This window comes from Pseudophryne corroboree, chromosome 1 (genome assembly GCF_028390025.1).
Source record: "Pseudophryne corroboree isolate aPseCor3 chromosome 1, aPseCor3.hap2, whole genome shotgun sequence".
NCBI classification, from domain to species: Eukaryota; Metazoa; Chordata; class Amphibia; order Anura; family Myobatrachidae; genus Pseudophryne; species Pseudophryne corroboree.
In genome coordinates this window covers 51,856,598-51,878,127 of record NC_086444.1, presented here as the reverse complement: position 1 = coordinate 51,878,127, position 21,530 = coordinate 51,856,598, and the positions used below count along the sequence as shown (strand labels likewise).

Genomic DNA, 21,530 nt, shown 5'->3' with positions numbered 1-21,530 from the left:
AGAAAAAAAAACCACGGTTAGGTGGTATATACAATTATGGACGGGCTGCCGAGTGCCGACACAGAGGTAGCCACAGCCGTGAACTACCGCACTGTACTGTGTCTGCTGCTAATATATAGACTGGTTGATAAAGAGATAGTATACTCGTAACTAGTATGTATGTATAAAGAAAGAAAAAAAAACACGGTTAGGTGGTATATACAATTATGGATGGGCTGCCGAGTGCCGACACAGAGGTAGCCACAGCCGTGAACTACCGCACTGTACTGTGTCTGCTGCTAATATATAGACTGGTTGATAAAGAGATAGTATACTCGTAACTAGTATGTATGTATAAAGAAAGAAAAAAAAACCACGGTTAGGTGGTATATACAATTATGGACGGGCTGCCGAGTGCCGACACAGAGGTAGCCACAGCCGTGAACTACCGCACTGTACTGTGTCTGCTGCTAATATATAGACTGGTTGATAAAGAGATAGTATACTCGTAACTAGTATGTATGTATAAAGAAAGAAAAAAAAACCACGGTTAGGTGGTATATACAATTATGGACGGGCTGCCGAGTGCCGACACAGAGGTAGCCACAGCCGTGAACTACCGCACTGTACTGTGTCTGCTGCTAATATAGACTGGTTGATAAAGAGATAGTATACTACTAATATTATATATACTGGTGGTCAGGTCACTGGTCACTAGTCACACTGGCAGTGGCACTCCTGCAGCAAAAGTGTGCACTGTTTAATTTTAATATAATATTATGTACTCCTGGCTCCTGCTATAACCTATAACTGGCACTGCAGTAGTGCTCCCCAGTCTCCCCCACAATTATAAGCTGTGTGAGCTGAGCAGTCAGACAGATATATAATATATATAGATGATGGAGCACACTGGCCTGAGCCTGAGCAGTGCACACAGATATGGTATGTGACTGACTGAGTCACTGTGTGTATCGCTTTTTTCAGGCAGAGAACGGATATATTAAAAAAACTGCACTGTGTGTCTGGTGGTCACTCACTATATAATATATTATGTACTCCTGGCTCCTGCTATAACCTATAACTGGCACTGCAGTAGTGCTCCCCAGTCTCCCCCACAATTATAAGCTGTGTGAGCTGAGCAGTCAGACAGATATATATAATATTATATATAGATAATAGATGATGCAGCACACTGGCCTGAGCCTGAGCAGTGCACACAGATATGGTATGTGACTGAGTCACTGTGTGCTGTGTATCGCTTTTTTTCAGGCAGAGAACGGATTATAAATAAAACTGGTGGTCACTGGTCACTATCAGCAAAACTCTGCACTGTACTGAGTACTCCTAATGCTCCCCAAAATTAGTAAATCAAGTGTCTCTCTAATCTATTCTAAACGGAGAGGACGCCAGCCACGTCCTCTCCCTATCAATCTCAATGCACGTGTGAAAATGGCGGCGACGCGCGGCTCCTTATATAGAATCCGAGCCTCGCGATAGAATCCGAGCCTCGCGAGAATCCGACAGCGTCATGATGACGTTCGGGCGCGCTCGGGTTAACCGAGCAAGGCGGGAAGATCCGAGTCGCTCGGACCCGTGAAAAAAAACATGAAGTTCTGGCGGGTTCGGATTCAGAGAAACCGAACCCGCTCATCTCTAGTTATAAGTGCAAGGTGATAACGTACCAGCCAATCAGTTCCTAACAGTAATTTTTCAAATGACTGGCTGGTGCGTTATCACCTTGCACTTATAACTGGTTTATCACTTCTTTATCCCTTCTCCAGGTTAATACATCTACCCCAGAGAGTGAGGATGAGAGTTGAGGTGGGGGTGGGCAGAGAAGGGAGCTGAAAGGAGCAAAGAGGCGCCAGGGGTTTGAGGCCTGGGAGGTTCTTTTATACACAACTGTTTACAGAGGGAAAGGACGGCAGTGTAGGATGATACTGTAGCATATATTTGAAATTTAGGAAGTCCGCCTTAGAGCTTGGTTTTCTCCACTGTCGCTCAGTGGTTCCTGAACACTTTTTTTGCAGATATCTGTTGAATTTGGAATGCCAGGGTTGAGGTTTTGATCTGCGAGGGTGAATAGTGGTTACTGGAGCAATACAATCAATAGCAGAAGTAAGGGAGGCATTGTCTAGGGAAGTGGGTCTGGTTCAGGGAAGGAGAGAAAGAGAATAGTGCTGCTTTCACATCGCAAAACCTGCTTTTGAAATGGTTCTTTAAACGGTTCTTAAAACAGTATACAGTGGGGGGATAAGGGTACCGGCGACTACTGTTGTGTGAACGTGCAAAAGGTTACTATTAAAAACGTATGATTCATGAGCCAAAAAATATAAAATCGAACGAACAGTTTTAATAGCACATATAGGTAAGATACATAAAGGTCATAAAAGATCCAAAAAACAAGTAAAAAGGGTAAAAAGATAAAAAGGTAAGGACTTAGCTTTTAAAATAGGCAAGGGGGTCACTGCAGGGAACCCAACGCGTTTCGTCACATCAGACTTCTTCAAAGGGTCTTAAAACAGGTCTGAGCAGTTAAACCCCCTTCACATCGCATGTTGTAACCAGTATATTACCATTTCATTACCGTTTTGGTACCTTTCACACTGAACCCGTTTCACCCATAGAAAACAGTGGTTGTCATTATAAATGGACTTTTCTGGCCCACACATTATTAATAATTATTAATTAATTATTAATAATTTGGATAGTCGTACGATGGAACCCAGCAGCTTGAAGCATTTTAACCATGTTAGCATCCTTGACTGTCCCAGTTATTTGTCTGCAGATTTCCTCATCCCCTCTGATTCTTAGCAGCTCCCTCACCTCTTCATCGCTCCAAGTTGCCATTGTATAATATATTTGCAGTAAGAAAACGCTTTTAAACCCACTCTCATGTGTCTGATGTGTTTTTCCTCCAGCTTCCTGCTTCTGCCTGGTGACATCACACATGGAGTCAGCCTATCACCTCCTGTGGCTTGGAAATACCGTTTCAGAGCCTTTCACACTGCACAGTGAAACGGTTCTGAACCGGGTAGGACCCTGCTTTTTAACCGTTTCAAAATACCAGTATTTTGAAAACGGTAAATTCAAGGTGGCCCTTTCACATCGCAGCTAGAACCGTTTAGGAAGGCTGAAAAATCGGCAATTTACCGGGTTAAAGCTGCGGTGTGAAAGGGGTATAGGAGAGAGAAATTAGTCGAGCAGGTACTGTAGGATAAGGAAACTGTGTTGATGGCATCAATGTTATGCTTAGTGATGGAATGTGGAGAAGCGTAGAGAGAGAAATTAAAGAGAGAGCAGGTGATGGTCATAGAGGGGGAATGGGGAGTTGGAGTAATCAGATGTATGTTGGTGAGTGCCTAATCACATATATGGGTGAGGAGGTCCAGTAGGAGAGACCAAACGATATGAGGGGAAGGAGTTTAAATGGCTAGGAGATTCAGGGAGCAGTAGATAAAAGGTAATGGGTGAGAACCAGTTTATTACAGACATCTGGCACTGCAGAGGGCACAGGAGGGAGAGAGAGGGATAGAGAAAGCGCTTGTGGGAGAGATGTGAATAAGATTAACAGGGTTGCTGTCACATTGAGGAGAAATTCTTCTGGAGGGCAGGGATAAAGAGAGTGCAGTGATACGGCACATAAGTGCTAGGTGAGTGGGGACACCTGAATTACTGCTCCCGGAATATCTGGAGTAACTGAAATGTTTCCTTATTACATTGCTCAGTTTCAGAGCAGAGCATTATTGCTTGGAGGAGAGCAGCGGTGTCAGCGGGAGGAGGACCCGCCGCCTGATTGAAGAGACAGATGTCATTCTGTGTTTTCTGCATTCTTCCGCTCTCCGTACATCTTCAGTCATCTTTCTGTATCTTGTATGAATGGAATAAATCCTAGGGAAATGCAGATGGAGCTACTACATATTCCTGGGAACGCACACGTTCTCCGTCTATAGAGCGACCGTACAGGAACTGTGATGTTTTCCTACCGTTTTACAATGTGGCATAAAAAGAGCAGATGGAGAACTTGTGGTAGTGCTAAATGCTCCTTGTCCGCTCTTACACAGTGATACACAAGGGTGCGTATGCGGGTCACCTGGGGCGAGCACGTGCACCTGCTCACTCGTGTATTGATTAACCTTTAATTGATTGAAAGCAGGTGGGAAGTATAATGTGTACACAAACCTGCCTTTCCTGCGCTGGTTGGATCACCTTTCATTTAGTATAAGGTTTTTAAAAATATATTTTTTACCTGTTTGAATGATGGTTATACGTGTTATGTTATTAATGCTTTACTCATAGAGAAACATGATTTATACATCCTGATATATCACTGACAGCGGCGCATCACGGACTCACTGACAGCAGCACATCCCCGCCTCACTGACAGCAGCACATCCCCGCCTCACTGACAGCGGCACATCCCCGCCTCACCGACAGTGGCACATCCCCGCCTCACTGACAGCAGCCCATCCACGCCTCACTGACAGCGGCACATCCCCGCCTCACTGACAGCGGCACATCCCCGCCTCACTGACAGCAGCACATCCCTGCTTCACTGACAGCAGCACATCCCCGCCTCACCGACAGCGGCACATCCCCGCCTCACCGACAGCGGCACATCCCCGCCTCACTGACAGCGGCACATCCCCGCCTCACTGACAGCGGCACATCCCCGCCTCACTGACAGCGGCACATCCCCGCCTCACTGACAGCGGCACATCCCCGCCTCACTGACAGCGGCGCATCCCCGCCTCACTGACAGCGGCGCACCCCCACCTCACTGACAGCGGCACATCCCCGCCTCACTGACAGCAGCACATCCCCACCTCACTGACAGCAGCACATCCCCACCTCACTGACAGCAGCACATCCCTACCTCACTGACAGCAGCACATCCCTGCCTCACTGACAGCAGCACATCCCCGCCTCACTGACAGCAGCACATCCTTTAGAATGGAATTGTTTGTTTTTCTGATTTTCACAATTTTCCAGGTTTATGATGAGGGATATCACACGTTTGCTTTAATATTAATGATGTGGGCCGTAGACTATAACATTACATGGTGTCAGCGACAGTGTGCAGTGTTACATATATTTACCAGCAAACTGACTTTCTGCGCTTTTATTGTCTCTTAGGAGGAATCTCGTATCCTCAGAGTGAAGATCGTGTCTGGCATTGATTTGGCAAAGAAGGACATCTTTGGAGCCAGGTAATTTTTGGTGAAATAAAATGCTGTATGTGGTAACAAAGATTATCCTGATGTGGGACGCTTCCGTAGATGTGTCTTTTTATGGTCACCTTGTCGTTTCGGTCTCAAGGTTTAAGAAAGAGAAAAAAAAAATATTTCCTCTTCTTAACGGTTTGGTCACACACAATATATAACCTCCAAGCCCTGTAGCTGGCCTACATCAGACTAATTCAGTACTGGGGAAGCGGTTAAAATACTACCAGTCGGGATCCCGGCGCTCACAGTACAGACGCCGGAATCCCGCATGCCGTGAAATGCAGCCGACACAGCAATATTCTCCCAGTGTGGGTGTCCATGACACCCATAGAGGGAGGATATAACCTGTGGCAAGCGCAGCGAGCCTGCAAGCGTCTTTCTAGCGCTTGCCCTGCTGCCGGCATTCTGGCGGACAGGATCCCGCTGCCGGGGTCATGACAGCTGGCATCCCGTCCACCGGTAAATCAAACATATCCCTAATGCTGACCCTTGTAAGGACTTAACATTAGCAGCATGCCTCACAACAGTTCAGTCAGTGTGGGCGTGAGTGGCATGACTGGAAACAGACTTTATTGATTGAGACAGATGGAAGCCACAGACTGAAAGTTATATAGTGGGAGGAGTAGGGTCTACCAGCAGCACAGAGTATATCAGGAGATGAGTGATGTGTCAGTGAGGTCAGGGCTGTATGTGACAGGGGCAGTGACATGATGTGAGGAGGGGAATGGAGGCAATAGGAAGTCACAGACTGAGAGTTATATAGTGGAAGGAGCAGGGCCCCCAGCAGCACAGAGTATATCAGGAGATGAGTGATGTGTCAGTGAGGACAGGGCTGCATGTGACAGTGGCTGTGACATGATGTGAAGAGGGGAATGGAGGCAGCAGGAAATCACATAATGATAGTTTTATAGTGGGAGGAGCAGGATCCCCAGCAGCACAGAGTATATCGGGAGCTGCATGTGACAGGGGCAGTGGCACAATGTGAGAGGATTTGTAGGTCACATAGTGGAAGGAGAAGTTATTCTTTGTACAGACTAATGATATATGACAGATGCAGCTTTTTTTTGTTCCTTATATGTATTTGAAGCTTTCTGTCCTGTCTGGCAAATGGCAGAATGATGCAGAAGGGTGAAGTGTCGCCTCTTTGCCGCTGATTTTCTTTTTGTTTCGGAAAGAAGGTACTTTAGGATTGTATCTGCCGACATTTTCCCTAGAGAGCAAATACAAAGGCTAATTAACTCTACTGGGAAATGTTCTTAATCTCCCTGTCCAGCTCTAGTTACTGAGTGGTTTTGTTCAGACTAGTAATTATTCCTCTTTTGAAGACAAAAGCTTGCTGCAAAATGTAACCCTTTACACCGGGAGCAACACATAGAAGGGTATTTATTCAAACCCTTCATAAAAAGAAATAAATAAAAGATTGCCAGTTTTGTGCATTTAAAAAAAAAAAAGTAATAGAAGAATATTTTTTGTCTAGGCTGTGAAGTGGCAGGGGAGCTCGTAAGAGCTGCGGCACAATATTTCTAATTAAATACATTGCAGTAGTGACACAAGATGGAATATGACATTTCCGGGCCCCATAGCAGAATAGTTGTCAGCTAGGCACAGTACGATATGTCCTCCGGTGGCCCTCACTCTGCTGTTCCTCGTTTGGTGCAGTGTGTATACTTGCATGGATCGGCCGCTCGGTCGGTACAACGTTGGGTTCATCGACGTGTCAGTCAGGTGTGTACCCAGCCTTAGACACAGAGGTGAAGGAACAAGATCCCTGACAAGTGTAGATATTCTCATTCGGGGAGGGATTCCTTAATTATACTAGAAGACATCGCTAGTGATAAATCTGGGGTCATTGACGAAGTCTAGAAAATGCCATCTGGGTAATGTGGAAATGTTTCCGGTGGACAATGTCCGTATCAGTACAAAGACCCCTTTCTTAGGAGCTTATTCTTACTGGCACATCATGTGGTAAAAGAGTTGACAGGACATTTAGCAAACCACAGCAACAAATTAGATTCTTGATATTTAATAGAACAGTCTAGAAAATGATAGCTAGAATCTGATTGGTTGCAGTTGCAGCACCTCCTCTTTTCACTTTTTTAAGATTCCCCCTTATTAGTATGAGTAATGATTAAAAATGTCAGCACTATGCTAACTGACTAGTTGGGTTCCTGAAGTTCCCTGTAAGTCCCCCCCTTCCTGTAGACTGTAAGGCTCTCTTTCCTCATGTGCTTTCCCTTCCTCTACTTATACCAACACCTACTCCCTACAGCGACAACCAACCTTGGGCAAATCGCTGCCCACAACACCCCCTGCTGGTGCTACATAAAGGATCAGAGAGCCTGATTCAGAGCAGACAAGGTGGCCTACTGTGCCATACCCAGCAGGTTTCATCATCTTCTGTACCAGTCATGTTTGATCATTTCTATGGCATCAACATTAGTGGTCAGTAGGCCCTCCTGGGCAGCAGATGATCGGCCTATGAACAGCCTGGCTAACCATCCGTTTGAAGGGACTTTTCTGTTTGCAGAGTAATTAGACTGTGATGCTGAGCTATAAACTAGGAAGGCAATATCATAGGCAAAATGTTCCTGTTAGACAGCATTTTTGAGCCTTCAAAACTTGGAATGGGGAGGAAAAATTAAAGGACACCACAATGACTACTGTCAGATACAGTCCTCTCTAATACCTGTAGGGGGCAGAATTGCCTAGTATGCAGGCGTACAGTCACATTCAATCCGTCTTAGACATTATAGAATTATATTCAAACTAGTTTATTTTATTTATTAACAGTTTCTTATATAGCGCAGCAAATTCCATTGCGCTTTACGACTGTTTCAGAAGTATCCAAAATTTAATACATCACTACTGTCCAAATCGCTCTTGCTGGGTTTACGTCTTGCAGGCCGTTCTGGAAAGCATTTTACTAAGATTTTGATGGGCCCATCAAACTTTTAGCAAGATGCTTTGCAGAACATTGCAAGAGCAATTATCTTATCATTTCTGATCCGCAATATTCATTGTCCAGCAAACCTCAGGAACCTCCCGGGCAATTCTAGGCCTGAGGAGTCTCCGCAAATCAGTCAATGGCAGACTGTTTCCCATACAGCGAATGATAATTACCAATAATTCCTGTTCTGATGTATCCCGCATAGAGGCCCCCAATAGTGCCAGATACACTTATGCCCCCAATAGTGGCAGATACACATATGCCCCCAATAGTGTCAGATACACATATGCCCCCACGGTGCCAGGTATGCCCCCACGGTGCCAGATACAAAAATGCCTCCACAGTGCCAGATACAAATATGCCCCCACAGTGCCAGATACACATATGCCCCCCCCCCCCCCCCCCCCCAGTGCCAGATACACATATGCCCTCAGCAGTGCAACTCACTGCTGCTGTTGCCGGGACCGGCTCTGCTGTCACTGTGTCCGAGGAGAAGAGAGCACAGAATGTGCCTCTCCTGACCTCAGTCTGGTCTCCAGCAGCGGCGTGCATCTCAAATCAGCCATCGGTTCATGAGCCAATCAGAGTTCGCGGTCCGGCAGCGGCGGCTCCTGATTGGATGCCGGTCCGCGAGCTCTGATTGGCTCACGAACCAGCGCCTGATTGTGATACATGCCACTGCTGCCGGAGGGAGACCGGACTGAGGGCAGGAGAGGCGCCTGCTGCGCTCTCCTCCCCTCGCACACAGCGGCTGCAAGGTGGTCGGCCCGGTGGTACTGCATACCGGCTACCAATTTCTTAACTGTATCTACTACCGCCCCGCACCGCCATACATGCCGCACTGCCAGTTACTCAAAGATACAGCTTAAGAGGCATAGCCATATTATATAACACTGCAAAGGGGCAAAGATGTTTAACTACCCGTCTCTAAGTAACATGCTAGAATGGAATCTACCAGTTGTGAGAGCTGCCATGCAGTATTTGGAATAGAAGGAATTAAATAGAATTATGATTTGCCATATCTGTATGTTTCATTAAAAAAAAGTTCTATATGTGGTTGGAAGACAACGGCAGACACTTTCCAACCACATTTTCATAGAGTGCTGTAATTACCTGGCACCGCATTCATTTTGACGTCACGCTGCATTACTCAATATCAGCTGCAATTTTGAAGATCATAAGCATTTGTGAAGCATAATATGGTTGTGGAGATGTTCTATATTTGGCCCCCACACTGTGGGTCTGTGGATACGGCCGTCCACCCTGAAGTTACACAGGTGCGATTTATGCAAATCACTGCTGTGCTGTCTTGCAGCTGACCGTCTCCAAGGTAACAGGAGTTCTCTGTGCATTATTCAGTCAACCTGCAAGCTTTGCAGAGGCAGTGATGCTTACAGACATACTGTTGGATACTTTTAGGACAATGTCTTAAATACAGTTTAATCATCATCAGATCCTGATTGGAAATTGGGGTTCGAAATTTGCATTGGATTTTAATAGTTTCAGCATATTGTATGTAATAGGCCATTCATCATTAGGGGTCTGATAGGGCCGCCTAAGTTCAGCAAACTCTGAAAACTTTAACGTTTTCGGAGCTTGCCTTCAGGAACAAATGCCATCTTTAGATGGCGCTTGTTCTCTGAGCCCCATTCCTTCCTAAGAGGGTTCTGAGCTGATTACGCAGGCGGATCCATCAGCCACTTCCTCACTGTGTGACCAGCAGCTCTGTGCATACGTGACTTACAGTTACAGTGTTACTGATTGCTTTTTGGAGCAGCTGAATGCTGAATTGCTCAGGTGATAAATATCCCCTGCTACAAATCGCGTTATGGTGCAGCACCAAAGATCTATAGCTCAGACATATATGACATTGGAGCATTGGATCGAAGGAGCCGTCCACTGTGACAGTTTTCATCAGATTTTTCAGTCAGATGCGTTGAAATCTGATGAAGAGCCCAAATCGGACTAGTTGATGGGGGCCTTTAGTTGTTTACGTAATCATCGGCGTCCTTAAGAAGTCTGACGTTTTGACGTTTTCAGTTTCCCACAGGCAATGATAAACTGCTACAGTTTTATCCAATTTAACTTGAATTTATTTGAGCCGGTCCGCACAGTCTCGAATATTGTTGGACCTTTTGGTCTTCTCCAAATTAGCACAATTTGTTTAAAGCTGTTTAAAATGAGAAACATATACACATTTTAGAACTGGTTGAAGAATCGATATCTGGCCTCTTTGAGCTTCTCTAGAACTGAAGATTGGGATGTGGAGCTTGACCCTTTTTAATTATTTAGTAGAGTTATAGTTAAATTCAAGGCTAAGGTTACAGCTTGCATTTTTAGTACATATGAGCATTTTAGATCTGTTTGGTTTAGTTGTTCTTTCACTTGTGGTGACTCTTCCATTTCTGTTGACTGGATAGACAAATAACTGTTCTATTGTTTTTTTGTCATGAGTTCCCGCTACTCCTTAGTCCTGTAGTTACTGCTAATCCCGGCAATTAGAGGGGTGAAGCCTATTCCTAGTGTCTTGGTCGTCTGAGGGATTTGTACGGAATGTGGTCGCTCCTCGGCTACCCAAGACCTCCTCTCAATTAACCCGCAGGGCGTTGCAAGTGCGACACAGAGCAATAATTACACGGCTGCAGTAGGAACCTTCTGCTGCTTCCTTCCAGAGAGTCCACCTTGATCTAGCATCATAATGGAATAGATGGTCATTCTCGCTATCACGGCCTGCCTTCCCGTGGCGTTTGTGCGATTGCACATTTTCCAGCTTCTTGTGGCCTTTTCATTATATAGAATATAAATGGCAGAAAAACGATTTCTCATTTGCAGCTCCTTCTTGCTCCGAGGAAATGTTTTCCTGCAAACACTGTAATGTGATTATTATAATGGCTGTGCAGATTTTTTAATACAGTTCATTTGCCCTATGCACTAATGAGTGGGTAATTGCTGAAGAATAATGGCTGAAGAATGACGTTTTGCTGGAAGACAGAGAGTTGTGTGCTTGGAATATGTCATTTGCCTTATTTACTACTGTGTATATAGCAAAGTGATTCTGATGAGATTTAGTTAAACGCTTTCATATAATACACTACCCCTATCAATCGTAATGTTGCTTTATAATGTTAAGTGCTTTAATCTTTGAAAGCTGTGAATTATTTGTAGAGCACAATATGCTGGCGCTATGTAAGTGACTGTTAATAGTAATTATTTGCCTTCTTCAGTCAGACGTTGCCATGATAGCCCTAAGGAAGGCATAACTTCCAACCTTTGGGTAATGCAGATCAGGACCTCTTTATGTACCTGGAAAGGGGATGTGGTCTCACGCAGAAGGTGTGGTCTCACGCAGAAGGTGTGGTCTCACAGAGATTGCCGTTCCCGCATGCCCACGGCATCTGTTGAGGGAAAGGGGGCCTCCCAACCTCACCACCACAGGACATGACTGTGCCCAAAAAGCGTGACTATCCCACCAAAATCGGGACTGTTGGGAGGCATGAGAAGGATCATATAAACTGTGGCTTGCAAACAGTGGGACTACAAATTCCAGCATGCCCTAATAGCAAGAGCTGTTGTGATTACAGTCCTGCAGGAGAGCCACATCCTTCCATATGGTAAATGACTGATGGGAGCTAAGTTGGGTTTGCAACCAAGTGCGCAAATTATGGTATCCAGTACAGACATACTTACCAACTCTCCCGGAACGGCCGGGAGGCCCCCCCCCCCAGTGACATGCCACATCCACTGCTGGCATGGATGGTAAAATGGGTAGCATTACTGCTTGATAGCCTTGAAGTCATGGGCTCAATACCCTGCTGTGAGGAGTTTGTATACATTCTCCATGCTTGGGTGGGTTTCCTCCGGGTACTCCGGTTTCCCCCCACAGTCCAAAAATATACTGGTAGGTTTATTGGGTTTTAACAAAAAATAAATAAAAAATTAAACCCTAATATGTATGCATGTACATGTGGTAGGGAATATAGATTGTAAGCTCCACTGGGACAGGGACTGATGTGAGTGACCAAATATTCTCTATAAAGTGCTGCAGAATATGTGTGCACTATGTAAATAACTGTTCAATAAATACAAATCCTCACTGGGCCCTATGCTATACAATGCTTTGGCCCTTACATCCCTTTGTTTGTCCAGAAAACCCCCCCACCTAAAAAGGAGTTGTTACAATCCGGGCCACTTGTTGCCCAAAAGGGCCCTAGGCAGGAGCCTAGATTGCATAATGCAGCGTTTGCCAACCTATGTTCTCAAAGCACACTAGCAGCATACTGTACCTCCCAACTGTCCACATTATGGAGGGCCAGACGCATTTTTTCGGGCACTGTTCTGCCATCCCACTGGCCGCTTCTGGGCGGTAAGTTGGGGGACTCCCCTCTCACTCGCCGATCTGCTTACAGCGGTGAGTGCGTGCGTCAGCTAATCATGGGACACAGGCAACTTAATTAGTAGCCTCAGTTATTTTCATTTAACCATCTGTGCTTAAGAATGGATATCCTTACAACCTGCACTGTTGGCCCTGAAGACACTGAGGTTGGGAAGTGCTGGCATGATGGATGATTTGGCTCTGTAAGCAGTGCCACGTTATAGGCTAGTGCCGGCCACATGCAGATTCCACTCATTGTAACCCTTCTTAATTGCTTTTGCTCTGTATACGTGTGTGGGTGCTTGCGTATGCGCTGCAGAGTTTTGTGGGGCTTTACAATGAATGATAAAATGCCGTTCGTTATGTTGGAACCTCTAGGATGGTAAAATTGTCACTACAGAGCATTCTACTATATTATTCCTTACCCTTTCTCCCAAAGCACCGGATAATTGGGATGAGCCACCAGCCAATTTCAGAGCGGAGATGTTAGCGTAAATGGTTATGCTGCCCATTTTTTTTATTGGTTCTTTTTATTTAGTTTTATATATATATCTATAAATTATTTTCTGGAAGTGGACCACGGTTATATCCGCTGCGACCACAGATGCCGCACGCGTATTGATTTAAGCCTGGGCACAAACATATACTGTAAGTTTAGTTTGCAGAATGCCAGTGGGCAAGGGTTGCGTTCAGGTTTATCCATCTTACATGTGTTGTACAATTCTGTCACCTGGTGGCAGACAAGTGTATTGCAGGGTGTATGTACACCTGCATTATGTGATGATGGGGCTGTCCTGTTTTATATCTGTGCAGTGCAATGGCTAATTTATCCCAATTGGAGGATGCTTTTCATGTCGCTTACTCTTGGTGTTGGACCCTCTTATGTCTATGAGCAGACGTGTTTGCACAGGAAGGTGTGTGTGGCACTGTGATCCCAGCCAGACTTGCAGAAGTGTCAGCATGATTCAGTGGAGAGGCGTTCAACTGGGATGCCGCAGATGATTATCAAGGTGAATTTGTATCACCCTGTCGGGGTCTAGAGAGAGAGAGAAATACAAACACGTTTTGTAGCCGCCGTTTCTGTAGGAGCAACAGATTAAATCACATAAATTCCTGCTGGAGAGAATCTATAATGTGGTTTTTAAAGTGGAACTTTAAACGATTATCTTTTATAATACCTGTACCTACTGTAATAGAATTTATAGAGCATCGTTATAACTCAGTGCTCTGTCATTTCTTATTTAAGCACGTTACTCCCCAGTGGAGCTTGCAATCTAATTTCTCTTCAACAGGAACATGGGTAGAAATTGACGGAAACATGGGGAGAGCATACATATACAGTAGCATCGTGGGAGAAGATGACGCCTAATGCTAGCCGTTGTTTATGATTGTAGTGTAGAGAGACAGGCGACTTGTATTTTTGGCAACTAGCCGCCTAGTACACAATGATGAAGGTGGAAGATCGCGATGATTGATTTGGTCATAATATTCTAATAAAGATAATTACTCATTTATTGCTTTCCAAATGCCGAGAGCGATGTGTCGATCTCTTCTCGTGTCAGAAAGACGCCTACATCTTCGCGTTACTGTATTACAGGGTAAAATCAATGTTATGCAACCAATCAGATTCTGGCTAACAATTATCTAGTACATTCTATAAAATGGTAGCTAGGATTTGATTGGTTGCTATGGGTAACATCTCTGCTCTGCCTTTTTAGGTTGCTAAATCTCCCGTGGATTTCTTGTGGGACTAACACAGCTAAGGGCCTAATTCAGACCTGGTCACTGCAACGGCAGTATTTGCAGGCTGAAGAAGTCCTATGCACGGGCGCACACAGTGCGAAAGCATCTCACTGGTGCGGTCGCGGGGCGGAAGGGAGTGTGCTAACGGCGTTGGAGGGCGTAGTCTGGACAACGCAGGCACATCCGGACCGTTCCTGGGGCGGGTCGCTCGGCTTTGTGACGTCACACGCAGCAGCTGCATCCAACGACATGGCGGGGTAGCTGCCTGCCTCCACAGCTAGGCTGTGTGATACTTTCGCACAGGTGTGTGGGGGGGGGGGGGGTGGAACCTGGCATGAGGGATGAACTAGTCCTGTGCTGGGCGTCCCCCCGCATGTCAGAGTTTTCGATCGTAGATGGGCATTTTTACGCACATTTACAATCAGGTCTGAATCGGGCCCTCTATTTGGGAGCCTGCTGCTTTGCAAATTCCATTTTCTACAAGGCTGTATCTTGGTTGTTTGAAGTTAACCACAGTATGCGTCTTTTCCCCGGCTTTCATGACTGTTGAGAGGGCATATCCTCCGTTGACCGTGGGCAGTGTTGGAGGGGACCTGGAACCTCTGAAGCTCTGTGTATGCCCTAATACACTTGGCACGTCCACTCATGGCCTCACCGTTCCCCCTTTGGTATACAGCAGGCCAGTGTCGGGAGGTGGGCTGCGGATTACGTCATATGTTTTGCACAGTTCCTCCTGCACCAGTTTTCTTAAATGCTCCCCCCCAGTTACCTCCAGTGAATACTACTGTTGTCTGTGCCCTCCAATATTTGCTGCCGAATGAAGCGTGTGCTGTGGAGACGAGGCAGCACAGAGCGGAACCCAGCTATCATCCAATCTGCCCGGCCTGCTGGCACAAAGACACGCACAGATAGTTGTGGCTCATTAGATCCTGCTGTCTTGGCAGGCTGGCATTAGTGCTTAGTAATACTGAGATCTGATTAAGATCAATTAGTATTTTACATGTGGGAGACGGAGCGCATCTTGACATTTGCAAAGTGCCTGTCATATATTGGTAGTGCACGCTAAGGGACGGGTTTCTGTGCGAATGAGAGACACTTCTCCTGATGGTCATACTAACATACCGGCATCAGCAGGTCAGTGACATTGCTGCTTTATGGCCGTAATCCTCCCTGCAAGGTGAGTCTGACGCTCTGCTCGCGCTAGTTATGTAACCTTTGCAGGTGGCCCTCACTTCTGTAGAACCCCTCCATCGCTGTGCTATGAGGTAGATATTAGTGAAGCTGCTGTGAAGTTTTTGCAGGCTTTAAATAGTCCAACCAGCACGATTTCAGGGGACAGACGCCACTGGAACTACATTGTCCCAATTGCTGGACCCTTCTCATCAGTGGCATGACCACGCCCCCCTCACCCACGTTGGTTGGGTAGGTATGTCTGACCAGAGCTGGAATAACGCCTGTCAGTTCTGTTGGTTTGGGTAGAACCGGGAACTCTTGAGGTCCGATACCGCCGGTGAAGTGTATAAAATAGCGCATTCAAAGCGGAACCAGGGGGATATTTCATCTGCCAGTTTTTTATTTTTTTTTATTTTAAATGCTCATGTAATCAATGGAAGTACCTGCATCCATTTGTGGCTTTTATAATATGACGCGTTTTGTCTGAATGGATGTTTCTTATATCTTCAGTCAAGCCTAAAAAGCGAAATGTGCCACCATCAAAGCCATATTTCTTCCTCTGGTTACTGGCTGTTCATGTGTGGCGCACATAGCAGTCACTTGGGCTCTATGGCTGTAGTTTTGCCATGCCCACTTACAGTATGAAGTCTGGTATGGAGCCTACTGCCATATCTGCCAATATAAAGTCATTTTTAATGTGAGAGGGTGGTGATGGCCTGCGAGTGCGTGCGTGTGGTGGTGCCTGCTGCCGTGCAGGTGTAGACGCGGTACTCACCAGGCGCCGATCTCTCTCACCTTCAGGTACCGGAACCTTCAACGGACCTGGAATTCTTCAGTCGGATCCGGACACGGCGATTCCCTCTTGGAGCTGACCGTCGACCGAGCTGAGGAGAGAATGGTTTACATCAAAGGGGGTATCGACCCTTCTTCCGCTGGAACAGGGGATACCCCAGGGGTGGCCGCGACCTTCACCGGTTGGGCGAATGGTCATCACCGGCACAAAGCCTCAGCCACCCAGATTTCACACACTCGCGCTTTCGCACGTAGTGTGATGAAAAGGGATTCTCACGTCCGTGAGCAATCCTAACTCCGGCGCTCGGGGACAAACAAGGGACAGACGTACACGGATGCTACTCACCGTCACAAGTCTTGCACTCCGATCTTCTCCACTTACAGGTCCCTGTAAGGAGGCAAAGAGAAACAGCCGTGCAGGGCCTAACTCTGACCTAGTGTCACACCCTATACTAACTACAACAGCAGAGCCCTCAAACTAGCTCTGTAGGTGTGGTGCAACATAACTAGCACAAACCTCATAACAGCAATTTGCCCTGCACGGTAACAACATATATCACACTATCGGAGTTACAACATAAAACGGTGCTGTCCCTTTGTCTACCCGACTCAGAACACCCAGTAGTGGGGACCGCACAGCTCACCCACCTACCTTACTCTCAGGGTGGCCTGAGCCTAACGCCCAGTGCCACCTTTACTCACCTCGGGGAAACGCTGATTCACTGGGCCTAGCGCCCCCTAACTGCCCACAGGCCGGAGGCCTGACTTTGCCCACGGGCCTAGCGCCCGCCTACCTTGCTGCCCGTTGGGTGACCTGGGCCTTGTGCCCAAGGTCACCTTATCGTACCTATTTGGCCAAAATCCACTAGGGCCTAATGCCCTCTATCGTCCCACAGGCCTAGTGCCTGATATGTGCCCCCAGGCCTAGTGCCTGCCTATCTGGGCCACGGGCCTGGAGGGCCCGACCAAATGCCCCCACGGGCCAGGAGGGCCCGACTATATGCCCACGGGCCGAGAGGGCCCGACAACGTGCCCACAGGCCGGGAGGGCCTGACTGTGCCCACGGGCCTAATGCCCGAACACCCGGTGGTCTAGGGGGAAAGCGGGTACAGGGGCACCTGACAAGGGCCTACCTGACCCGCTGGAAGAGGCACCAGGGGGGAGCTTCGTCAGCTCTTCGCTTCCCACCCCTGGTGACCTCTCCGGCGCTCTTCTTCAATCTTTGGCCGCTGGCCCGTCCTGGCCAGCGGCGCCGCCGTCGTCGCGCCGCGTCCAGCCGCCGCTGGACATCTTCTTTTCCGAGCCCGTCTTCTTTCTTCTTGCCGCCGGGATCTTCTGCGCTCCGGCGCGCCGACGTCCGTCCTCGCTTCTTCCGCTCGAGTCTTCTGCCGCTCTTCGGCGCGGCCTCCTCTTCAGGCTCCCGCCCGGCGTCTCTCTCCTCTTCGCCGCTCTTCAGCGCGGCCTTTTCTTCAGGCTCCCGCCCGGCGTCTGACGTCAGACGCCGGGGGCGGGGCCTATGACGCGGCGAGCGCCGATTGGCTCGCCGCGTCCCCCTCTGATTGGCTGCCGCTCCGGGAGCCGCGATTGGCTCCCGGAGGGCGCCAAGATTCAAAAGCCCCTGCAGTCTCTGGTCCGGCGCAGGGAAATAGGTAATCCCTGCACCGGACACCTGCCGCCACGCACCCAGCGCTGGGGACAGACAAGCTGCCCCAGCGCTGTCCCCAGCTAGGGACAGCCCCACTGATGTGCCCACAGGGCACATCTCTACATTTCCCCCCCCTTTTTCCTTTGTAGTCCCTACAAAGTTCCTCACGACTTCCATTGTCCGCGGGTCAGGGAATTCCGAGGTCCTTCCGGCGAGGTTGTGTTCAAGGGTCCAGCCCGGACAGGCTGTGACCCCACATCCTTCCACCTCCAGCTCCGGGTTCCTCTTCTTCGTTCCTCCTGACCTCCATCGGTGGATCCTCTGGGGAAGTGGCATCTCCCCACGGTTGCTCAACGTGGGCCACCAAGGGGAATCTTCCTCCACGGGGACAGCAGTCCCCCACTCTTGGCCTTCCAGATCGTCTGGGACATCGTCCCTGTCTTCAGGGCGTGGTACCGACCACCACCCAACAGCGGAATCCTCCGGGGCATCCGTTTCCTCCCGGGCAACAGCCACCACATGTTGAATTTCCTCGTGGGGCATCTCCAAAGGTCCTGTGTCTTCCTCTGGAACGGGTCCTCCCACGGCATCACAGTCCTGTCCCCGTACGTCCGTCCATTTCGGTACTTCCGGCAGGTATTGCTCCAGGACTATCTCCTCCTCCCCATGGAGGGCATTCAACTGGGAGCACGACTCCACCCGATCCTGCCAGTCACTCTCGTCGGCGCTTCCGATGCCAGAGTCGTCCTCCGTCTGTTCTTGGAGGGATTCGTCGGCGGACAGCTCACCGTAGTCCGAGTCTTCCTCCGATACCTGGACAGGGGTATTATTTTCCTCCTCAGCGTACTTCTTCGCTTCCGCTGGCATCGTTACTTCCTCAGCGTACTCCTTCGCTTCCGCTGGTATCGTTACTTCCTCAGCGTACTCCTGCGCTTCCGCTGGCATCTCTTGGTACCCAGGACACTCCTGTTCCGCACGTCCTGGTCGTGGACGGTTCCATCGCGGGTAGATTCCGGACGTCTCAGTCACTGGGTCTTCACGCTTTCCTTGGCAGCGTGGTCTCCCCACCTCCCAGTCGTCCACCTCCGCCTGCTGCGGGAAAGGATCCTTCGTTACTGGGGTCACTTTCTTGGGACAGAGTAGGTCCGCGGCATCTTCCCAAGGGCACTCACTGGCCGCATGTCCTGGTCGCCGACACTTCCAACAAGGGAGGGCCACTGCCACCTTCTCCAAGACGGGTTCCTGGTCCACCTCCTTCACTGGGGAATCTTCACCCGTTGGTTCCGGCTCCGAGGAAATGGGCACCTGCGAATTAACTTCAAGCAAGGCCTTCCGTTCCATTTCCCTGGTTTCCTCCTCCCATCTCTGGGCACGACCATCCGCAATCATCCGGTCTTCATTCCACGGACAATCGGGAAGCGCATGTCCTCTCGCCTCGCAGAGCGCACACACAGGCTCTGCAGCCACCCGGTCCCAAAGCTGCTGACGAGACTCCGTCATCTGCTTCACCGTGGCCTCGTAGTCCGTCCTGTCTTCAGTCCATGGACATTCCAGGAGCAGATGTCGGGGATCTCCACAGTTTTCACACCGGGAATCAACCTCGTCTTCGCTCGACTCTTCGTCCCAGGGACAACTGTTGTGCTCATGCCCGTAGTTTCCGCAGAGCAAACACCAGGACTCCTTCGCTTGGCCCTTCTGACGTCTTCGGTCCGCTTCCTGGACCACCTTCTTTGGGGACGTCTCTCGCCAAGTACACTCGTCGGCAAAGTGACCTGTTTGCCGACATTTCTTGCAGGGCGTCACAGCGGCCTTCTTGCGCCCCTTCTCCCGGCGCTCTTCTTTTTCCCGCTGGACCAACCGCTGCACCATCTTCAGGATGTCTGCCCCAGACACCGTCACCCAGTCGCTCTGGTCCGCACACGTCCGGGGGTGAGTCTTCTCCGGAGCCGTCCGCAGGGAGGTCTTCTTGGTGGCGTTCCACATCGTGTCCGTGATCCGGTCTCTTTGATCCTGCCGACTACGCCAAGTGTGAGAGGGTGGTGATGGCCTGCGAGTGCGTGCGTGTGGTGGTGCCTGCTGCCGTGCAGGTGTAGACGCGGTACTCACCAGGCGCCGATCTCTCTCACCTTCAGGTACCGGAACCTTCAACGGACCTGGAATTCTTCAGTCGGATCCGGACACGGCGATTCCCTCTTGGAGCTGACCGTCGACCGAGCTGAGGAGAGAATGGTTTACATCAAAGGGGGTATCGACCCTTCTTCCGCTGGAACAGGGGATACCCCAGGGGTGGCCGCGACCTTCACCGGTTGGGCGAATGGTCATCACCGGCACAAAGCCTCAGCCACCCAGATTTCACACACTCGCGCTTTCGCACGTAGTGTGATGAAAAGGGATTCTCACGTCCGTGAGCAATCCTAACTCCGGCGCTCGGGGACAAACAAGGGACAGACGTACACGGATGCTACTCACCGTCACAAGTCTTGCACTCCGATCTTCTCCACTTACAGGTCCCTGTAAGGAGGCAAAGAGAAACAGCCGTGCAGGGCCTAACTCTGACCTAGTGTCACACCCTATACTAACTACAACAGCAGAGCCCTCAAACTAGCTCTGTAGGTGTGGTGCAACATAACTAGCACAAACCTCATAACAGCAATTTGCCCTGCACGGTAACAACATATATCACACTATCGGAGTTACAACATAAAACGGTGCTGTCCCTTTGTCTACCCGACTCAGAACACCCAGTAGTGGGGACCGCACAGCTCACCCACCTACCTTACTCTCAGGGTGGCCTGAGCCTAACGCCCAGTGCCACCTTTACTCACCTCGGGGAAACGCTGATTCACTGGGCCTAGCGCCCCCTAACTGCCCACAGGCCGGAGGCCTGACTTTGCCCACGGGCCTAGCGCCCGCCTACCTTGCTGCCCGTTGGGTGACCTGGGCCTTGTGCCCAAGGTCACCTTATCGTACCTATTTGGCCAAAATCCACTAGGGCCTAATGCCCTCTATCGTCCCACAGGCCTAGTGCCTGATATGTGCCCCCAGGCCTAGTGCCTGCCTATCTGGGCCACGGGCCTGGAGGGCCCGACCAAATGCCCCCACGGGCCAGGAGGGCCCGACTATATGCCCACGGGCCGAGAGGGCCCGACAACGTGCCCACAGGCCGGGAGGGCCTGACTGTGCCCACGGGCCTAATGCCCGAACACCCGGTGGTCTAGGGGGAAAGCGGGTACAGGGGCACCTGACAAGGGCCTACCTGACCCGCTGGAAGAGGCACCAGGGGGGAGCTTCGTCAGCTCTTCGCTTCCCACCCCTGGTGACCTCTCCGGCGCTCTTCTTCAATCTTTGGCCGCTGGCCCGTCCTGGCCAGCGGCGCCGCCGTCGTCGCGCCGCGTCCAGCCGCCGCTGGACATCTTCTTTTCCGAGCCCGTCTTCTTTCTTCTTGCCGCCGGGATCTTCTGCGCTCCGGCGCGCCGACGTCCGTCCTCGCTTCTTCCGCTCGAGTCTTCTGCCGCTCTTCGGCGCGGCCTCCTCTTCAGGCTCCCGCCCGGCGTCTCTCTCCTCTTCGCCGCTCTTCAGCGCGGCCTTTTCTTCAGGCTCCCGCCCGGCGTCTGACGTCAGACGCCGGGGGCGGGGCCTATGACGCGGCGAGCG

General features: G+C 49.6%; 1 protein-coding gene across 4 annotated transcripts in view; it reads left to right on the top strand.

The window, feature by feature from the left end:
* NEDD4L (NEDD4 like E3 ubiquitin protein ligase) overlaps positions 1-21,530 on the top strand; it is a 642,187-nt gene that overhangs the window by 196,946 nt on the left and 423,711 nt on the right. For all 4 annotated transcript variants that reach the window (XM_063959562.1, XM_063959571.1, XM_063959604.1 and 1 more), the window contains exon 2: positions 5,116-5,189. In XM_063959562.1, the coding sequence (XP_063815632.1) occupies positions 5,116-5,189 (74 nt within the window). The remainder of the gene's footprint in view (positions 1-5,115; positions 5,190-21,530) is intronic.